We start from the raw sequence: 9,101 nt of genomic DNA on the forward strand, positions 1-9,101 counted from the left end.
ACTTCAAAGCTGATAAAGGGTAACTAAAATGATTACTCTTTCCGATGTACAGTAGTTATGACTTCAATAAGGTGATACTGTAGTTATGACTTCAATAAACTAATTCCATATATTGGGTTTTCTGGATTAGGTGGTTACAATTGGGTTTTAAGGAATTGTTGGGGCTACTGCGCTTAAGGTGCATTGCATTTATTTATAGGCACTAAGGTATTTACAACATGTGGTGGCAGATTTTTGGTCGTCACTTTATAAAGATACAAAAGTTCCACACGAACTTAGTGAAGAACTGTGAAGATAATTGCTTAAAATCACAAACTTAGTATCCCTTTAAGATCCCAAATTGGATATTTGTGTTTATGGCATAATATTGTGTTCATACTTTTTAAGCCCTCCAATTCATAGCAGAACTACATAATAGAAAAAGTAAAGGCAGTACTTTTAAGAGGCCCAGTTTGTTTCTCAACATCCCAAAATCGTAAAGTATATGTTTTAGAAGAAACCGTGAAAAGTCAAATTGTATGCAAGCTTATGGCATATTTTTCCATCCCACATCCCCAGCTTGTGCTTGGAATATCAACTTAAATAAAAACTTCTGGCCTGTAACCTTTTTGGCATTGATTTTGTTACTCTTTTACTAATATAAATAAATGACTTGGGAAAAAACATAGATATTGATGGTAATTTGGGCCAGACAGGATATTGAAGATTATAACATTCTTTTGTACTGACTATTGCCATCAGTCACATTAGATTGGGATGGTTACCTAGAGTCATCTATTCTAGCATTTTATTTTAAAATCTTTTTAAGAGATGCATTTGTGTTTTTCTGTAGTGCATTTGTAGAGATATCAGAACTTACATTATATATTCTGTCTTACAAAAGAATTCATGCCTCTTGTCATGACATGCTTGTGCAGGACATAGCTAATGCTGAACTTGCCCCAACACACCCAATTAGACTCGGACTGGCTCTCAACTTCTCTGTTTTCTACTATGAGATTTTGAACTCTCCTGACCGTGCTTGTAATCTTGCAAAACAGGTATCCTTTAACATATTTGATCTCAATTCTTGTTGTACTTCTGAGCACAGCATTCCCAGATTTGTATTACCTTAATAACTCTTCCCTAATTCGGAAGTAAAAAACTTGTTACTATATGATAACATTTGCTCTTATGAACTTAACAATGACTGATGGTAAGATGCTCCTCTATTCATTACCTTGACCAGGCTTTTGATGAGGCAATTGCTGAGTTGGATACACTAGGCGAGGAGTCCTACAAAGATAGCACCTTGATAATGCAACTTCTTCGGGACAATCTTACTTTATGGACCTCTGACATGCAGGTATTGCCTCGTCTAAGCTTGTCATCAAAGTTTTGTTACACTTCATTTAGCTCGAGCATTCTGACTAGGAAATCAAAATGGTAGGTCAAAGGAAACAAAAAATTATTTATAAAAATAAAAAAGCAACGTTAGAGATGAGTTAGGAATGATCATTTCTTTAGGCTTTTCTCACTTCTGAAGAAATGTGTTCTACCCAATTATAACAAATTTTCCTGAAGTTTTCTTTTCTCTAAAATTTTCGATAACAACCAGAATCGTTTACCTTAACATTTTCTTTTCTTCTCCTCACGAAAACATTTCCACATAGGGTGTTACTTGTCAAACTCGTAAAACCTTTCAATGCATTGTTTGTTTCCTTTTGTGGGCCGTTTTTAGGACAGTACAAGACCGATCTAGATGTTTGGTTTCTCAAAGTTTTGGATGATATCTAACTCCGTCAGACTTTTGGCCTATTCAAGTCTGAATAAAACTCTACACCGATACACATTATAACACATAAAATTAATTAAAGTACTTGCTATGGAGGCATGATTCGATAGTTGTAGTTACTTTTTTCTCCTCTAAAGACAAATATCATACACATTTCGTCCAAGTATAATATCAAACACTCATCACAATTTCTAATAATTTTCAAAACCACAAAAACCCAAACCCATCTTCCCAAATCACCCCAGACCTCCGCAGAAACAACTCCAAACATCGAATCTACTTATATGCTTTTCTCTGAACTTCAATTTGTTTTACAAACACTAGAAGTAGTTCTCTCATTTCTCTCAATTCACTTTGAAACTGCAATTTCTTCACCACCACAAATTTTCACTTATATTTGGGGTTTGTTCTGCAGGATGATGGGGCTGATGATATCAAAGAAGCTCCCAAACCTGAAGAGGCACAACAGTGAGGGTACTCACCCGAGTTCTCACTTCTCCCTCTATGTTCTTTTTCTTACTTTTATATTTCCTAAGTTTCCTTTACCTGGTGACTTTGGTTTTCTTCTAGTTCACTTTATTGCTACTGAATTGTGCTCCGATTTAAATTCAAAGTTTTAATTTTACTGTACTTTCCTTTTAAGTTTGGTATCTAGATTTCTCAATCGCCATCATATTCTCAGAGTGAACCTCAGCTCCTCAACTATCTGTTCGTATTTTCTTACCATTTTCTTTATAGTTTGATCATATTTTCGTCGGTTGAAGAAAGATACTGTAATTGTTCTCCTACATTTCCAGATTTATTGCAGTTTCTTTAGTTGTACAGCTTTGATTAATTTGATTACAGTCTGCAGACTCTACAGTTGAAGTTATGGTTAATAATGGTTTGGGAAAAAATGCCAGATGGTAGAAGGGCTTGCAAGAGGATAAATGGCAGCCATAGAACAGTATTTTCTTCCTATTGCCTGAACTGAAGGATTTGGAAATGAATATTTGGAATTTGTAATCGATTCATAAAGCTTGTGTAATTTCAAATTATAGTGAATTTTTTATTCTTTTAGCATTGTGTTTGAATTTCATTTTTCAATCATAATGATCTATTTTAAATATTAGCAGTCGAACTCGATTATATTTATTTAATTAAACATGATAGAAAAAAATACAATGAATTACTGAAAATTAATAAAATAGACTAAATTTAAATTTTACATGAATAATAATATTGATATTACCAATTAATTTAAAAATGGTTATTTATTAAAGACTAAATATAAGTACTTAATTTAAATCTTGTCTACCAAGAGTAGTCTTACTAAAGCCTTGTGTCTTAAGCCGCTTGATACATGGTATCCACAAATATTTTGATATCTACTTTGAAATTAATGTAAAATTTTTAACTTCAAATATGTTTTTGAGTCAAGGATAAATTGGATAAGACACCCCATATTTCAAAAATTTATCTAAAACCCCTTATATTTTATAAAATGTTGCACACTTTCCCTTTTATTAATTGTCCTTAACCGCGTTACATTTTTGCATGATTTGCTTGTTATACCCTTATTTTATCAATCATTGTTTTTCAAGAGTAACAAATAAATGATCTAGATTTTAAATTATTTTTAAAATATATTTTTATTTATATATATATCTATAGTATATAGATAAAACCGGCTGCCATTTGCAGTGGCTGGGCTTTGCCTTGTCTGGGTCGACTGTGGCGAATGTCAGGCCCCCCCATAGAAGTGGGGGACCTCTCTGTCTCCCCCAATGGGTGACTGTGATTGCCTAAACAAGAAACGGCTCACCTCGTTGTAGGCTTGGCCGGACTCATTGTCGTCCATTTTTGTCTTGGCAACTGTGGTCGTGCCAATTTGATCGCCAGATGGGTAGGGAAGTAAAAAAAATTGGATTATGTGTATTTTTTTTTTTAATAATTCTTTAGAATTAAGCAGAATAATTTAATTTTTGAAATTTTAAAAAAAAGTAATATATTAAATTTCTATTTTATATTTACATAATAATAATTTTAATATAAATATTAGTTCTAGTAGGTAATATGATTTAATATTTTTTTATACAGAATTTTGGTATTTTTATATTTAATTAATATAATTTATTAACAAGTATTTAAATTAAAAAATAATTTAATTTAATTTATATAACTTACTTTTTTTTAAATTTAGAAAGTAAATTCCCAATTTGAATTTTTTATTTTTAAATATAACTTTAATATTTTGTATTAAATTAATATATTTTATAAATAAATATAACTTATTAAATATGTTTAAACTAAATAATAATTTAGTTATAATCTTTCATTAAAAACATATTTGAATTAAAAAATTATTTTCCATTATATGTCAAACAAAAGGGGTAAGAAAGACATTTGTAGATTCAAATTAAGTAAAAGAAAAATGGCAAAATGAAACAGACTCGCATAACAACGGGTTTGAAGCACTTTTTGTTAGTTTCTAATGGAAAGGGGATTTTTGTTGTATTTTAAAGGAGTGTTTACGAAAGTTTTGCAAAAGACTCTTCAACTTTTGACTCCCAATAAATACTTTTAAGGTATTTGAAATGTCAGCTTTTGCTTCTAAAGCTGCTAAGAAAAGCGATTTTAGATTACTCATGGTGCTTCTAGTTGCTTCTACTTTTTATAAATAAATTCAACTTTATTTTTTACTACTTTACCCTCAGTATAATAATTTTAATTTTAACTTCATAGTTTTAAATTTATTTTTAAAATCACATATTAAAGCTGGTATTGAAATTTTCAAATAATTTGCATAATTTAACAATAATCAAATTTTCACTTTACATTTGATATTATAGATTTTTTATATTTTATTTTTCTATATATCTAATTATATTATTCCTATTAGCATTAAAAAATATAAATTAATAAAAAGATATTTCTTTTTTAATTCTACAAGTTTAATTATTGTGTATGAAATAATAGTTATATTACTTAGCATGGGCATTATTAAGTTAAACATTCCTTTTTTATTAATATTTTTTAAAAAATTAAACATGAAACATACTAATCAAAATAAAATTTATTATTTTTTCTTGAAAAAATAATTTCTATTGACAAACAACATGTGCAAATATATGAAAAATAGTATTTTTTTTATGACATGAGAATAAAATGATCTTTAATGAATTAATTTTGTCGTAGAAATGATTTTTTTCAAACACTATTCACTTTAACTTTTATCTGCTTTTTACTTTTTTTTACAAATGTTACCTACTTCTGATTTCTATTACAACTTTTCACTTTTTCTATAAAATCACTCTAAAAGTACAAGTTCTTACAAACACTTGCTAAATAATATACAAAAATTTAGAAAAATTTCTATCCATAAAATTAACACGGAGAGATTTCATGCTATTTTACTAAAGGCAAAATCTCACTTTTGGACCTTTTCGTATCCAATACTTTTGGTCCCAAAATCTTATTTTTTTTAACAGAAGTGGTCTTGTTCCGTTAACAATCAACAAAAATGGCACGTGACAAGTCACGTGCGTCAGCCAATTGGTAGCTAGCCAAAAAAACAGAAGATCAGGCTTGTGTTCAATTTTTTGGAGGGAAAAAAAAAGGCGCCAAAAAAATATGTTTTTGCTATTTATATATGTAAATAACCTACAAACAGTAAACAATATTTTTATCTTTTTTCATCACTTTATCTTGAGAGAAATAGGCCAAAAGTTGTCACAAACATCTCAAAATGCTTCAGATATTGAATGCTATTGTCACGAAGGCACCGAGTTGAACACACCCAGTGACCACAGAGAGGATATCCGCCTCGACGAAACAGAAAACGTCCACGTTATGGTACTAGGGTCATTACTAGAGTTGTGTAATACTTACGGAAAGCATAAAAATATTGCATATGATTGTAAAACTGTTTCATGCACATGGTCTGTAATACATAATATTATTTTATTAATAAACACAATTACATAAATAAATTTTTTGCACTATTCCCGAGCTTGACGAGCCTGGTATTGTTGGCAAGCACGTACTTGTGGTCTATCCATTTCGTTCGGTATTCAAGTAGAAATTTATCTACTCGGACCTAGACGAGCACGGAGTGTCGGATTGTGCTCAAGTTCAAAATCAACGGGATCCCAATATTCTTCACCATATACAGGCTCAAACCTCTCCTGATATATCTTCTTGTATGCACGAATATTGTAATATTGAGGAATAAAATTTAACGCATTAACCCCAAAATGCCGACATGTCTAAATGGATGTGAACATGAATTCCATGTGTACCTCACTTGCCACAAGAACACATGTGTTGCTTCAATTTTACTACATAAGTATGGGAGCTCTGCCCGTCAAGCTCAGTGTTAGTACCGAGGCAAATTGTTGGTTGTAGTCAAACTTTTGAACAAAGTCATGTGCTGTCTCAGGCTGGCGAGCCTCAAATAATCTAAAAGCAAAATCAGCCCAATGTTGATTTGCATTTATCATACAGTTACACCGTGTTGAACGCTGCATGAAATACTGCACTAAGTGGGATAACGTATATGCACAATAGCCATTATTGGTAAGCGTCTGACACCTTTTAACACTCCATTTATACACTCCGACAAGTTTGTAGTTAGGATACCAGCTCTCCAACCACCATCACGCGACAACGTCCATTAGGTCTTGTTAATTCTCCCCAGCCAATTATATGTTTCCTCGTTCAATACTTTGATTTTTTCCATTATTCTTCAAATTTACGAGAATTGACTTCTACCCCAGCTCTCCAACACAGATCCTTCAGCTGGATGTTCTTGAATTTATTATTAAAATTTGAACACACATGACATAAATAGAACCGTATGAACCCCACGTGGAAATTTGAAAACCGGTACATGATTGATAGCATTGATCAAACCACTGTGACGGTCTCAAATTAGACAAACTCTGTCATCCTCACCCGGCAATAGATATTTGAAAAGCATTTTTAGGAACCAACGCCATGATGCAAGTGATTCTTCATCCACCGGTGTGAACGCTAATGGTAGTACATGTTGATTTGCATCTAAAGTTACTGTTGCCAGCAGTTTATACTTGTACTTCATATACAAATGGGTTTCGTCTACACTTATAACGTCTCGACAATAGCGAAATTCCTCAATGCATGGTTTGAATGCCCAAAAAACAAAATTCAACATGTAATGCCCCAATTTGTCTGTGTCTAGATGCAACCACTCCACAACGGTCCCCTGGTTCCATTTCTGCAATGCTGCCATATATTTGGGGTAACTTCTGAACAGAACTCTCCCAAGTACCATATACTCGTTCTCTAGCTGCTTTCAAAGCCTGCCATGCCTTATGATATGGGATTCTAAAACCAAATTGATCTTTCACAATCTGCTGGACATATTTTATATCACACGATAGGTCTTGACGAACCATACCAAGCAAATGTGTGCAATCATACTCTTTCTGTCAAGAGAAATCTCATTCATTTAGGCATGTATGTGGTCCAACATACCTGGTAATTTTAAATAATCCCATGTTTGATTTAAATATCCCTCTCAGCATCCAATTGCACCTAGTCTCTTCATCATATTTGCAAGCAACTTTCCACAATTTTTGTTTGCTCTCCACCACTCGGTATTCTCGTCTTGCAGATCGGACTGAATAATCTTGTGCACTTTCTTTCAAATAGTTCTTACTTTTAAAGATCATTCTATTAGCGAGATCTCCAATATTTAAGTCGTAAATATTACCCCAGTTATCCGTAGAGATATTGATCGAGTCAACAGGCACTTCTGGATGTGTTGTGCTGAAAAATGGAATAACCGGATATAGGTTAGTTCGGTCAGGGACGATGGGCATATTCAAATCAAACTGGTCTTGTACTTGGCTTGTTGACCCATCTACATTATCATAAAAAACATCCATCATAATTGGTATGCTTACATACCATCATCGTCATGATTACTATCAATCTGGCCCTCTACTTCAAACTCATCTGGTTCTGAGTTTGTTTTGCTCAGTGTTTAACAAACTGTCGGCTTCAGGCTCAACGTCTTGTTCATTGTATTCAGATGGACTTGCATATGCAGATAGACCTACATAATCGATGGACATGCATAATCCAATGAGCTTGCATATGCAGATGAATCTGCATAATCTTCATTAATACCAAACCGCCCTATTTCTTGAGTTACTACTCGCAAACTCGGCAAATCTTGCGTTATCATAGATGTTACGTTCCCCGCTCACCAACAGCCGGGTCATTTGGTAAAGTATTTTGAAGAACGTCCTCGGCTTCAATAAAAATATCAATAGACACATATCCATTCATCGGATTCAAAAAAATTGCATATCACGATCCTTGTTAACTGCCAACATCTCCCTCCTTTGTCCAAAATTAAATGATGTATTTAAAAAATATATGCAACTTAAAATTATTCCTATCAAATCCATTTTTTTCATACAAAATTAATTCTAACTCAGCAAATGTAGTACTACGAGAAATTTGCATAAATCCGAGCGGAGGACGATCATAACTTATAGTACCATTTGAATTAATTTATTGACCTCCAAAACATATAACAATATCAACGGTGTTTTGCTCCACCATATCTTCACAACAAAATAAAATACACATCAAAACAAATTTTTTAATAATATTATAATAAGATATTCAAATAAATAAATAACACAAAAAATTAATTAATAACTTACTATACGCCTTTTCAATCGTAAATCTTCAAATAAAAAGTGAACAAATTTGAGAAGAATGCGAGAGATAGCAGTGACGAACATAAGAGAAATATTTGGCTTTAGTGTGTATGTGTTATATATGAAAATGTGGGAATAGAGTTTGATTTTTATAGGCGAAAAAAATCGTGATAAAAAATCGCGTTGTCAGTAAATAATTTAGTTGTGACACCGCTGCTTTTAGCAACAGTGTTAAAAAAATTGCTGAAAACGTGCAAATAATTTGCTGAAAAGTAGTTGTGACACCACTGCATTTAGAAGCAGTGTCAAAAAAAGCTACTGAAACATGCTAGGTGCAGTCTGAAAAATTGACTGTCACCGCGATCACACACCACGATGACAGCCAACGTAAATTTTTTTTTCTGAAAAAAAAGTCACCACAAGGCCAAATTGTGGTGACATTAAATTATATATATAAATATATATATATATATATATATATATATTTACAAAATCCATGTCACTGCGGTTTGGCCTCGCGGTGACTTGATTTAATTTTTTTTTTATAAAATTTAGTCACCGCGATTTTTGAATAAATTTCTTTTTTTAATTAGTGCCACTGTGTTTTAATATTGCGCTGCCGCTTAAAATTT

At 32.3% G+C, this 9,101-nt stretch overlaps 1 protein-coding gene across 3 annotated transcripts in view; it reads left to right on the forward strand.

Annotated features, from left to right (window-relative positions):
• LOC105177290 (14-3-3-like protein C) overlaps positions 1 to 2,833 on the forward strand; it is a 3,886-nt gene extending 1,053 nt beyond the window's left edge. Inside the window, exons 2-5 of one of the 3 annotated variants that reach the window (XM_011100393.2) lie at positions 918 to 1,040; positions 1,229 to 1,345; positions 2,190 to 2,248; positions 2,621 to 2,833. In XM_011100393.2, the coding sequence (XP_011098695.1) occupies positions 918 to 1,040; positions 1,229 to 1,345; positions 2,190 to 2,246 (297 nt within the window). In that variant the 3' untranslated portion in view covers positions 2,247 to 2,248; positions 2,621 to 2,833. The remainder of the gene's footprint in view (positions 1 to 917; positions 1,041 to 1,228; positions 1,346 to 2,189; positions 2,249 to 2,620) is intronic. The other 2 variants (XM_011100401.2, XM_011100384.2) reach the window with 2 other exon arrangements.

Source organism: Sesamum indicum, linkage group LG2 (genome assembly GCF_000512975.1).
Source record: "Sesamum indicum cultivar Zhongzhi No. 13 linkage group LG2, S_indicum_v1.0, whole genome shotgun sequence".
Lineage (NCBI taxonomy): Eukaryota > Viridiplantae > Streptophyta > Magnoliopsida > Lamiales > Pedaliaceae > Sesamum > Sesamum indicum.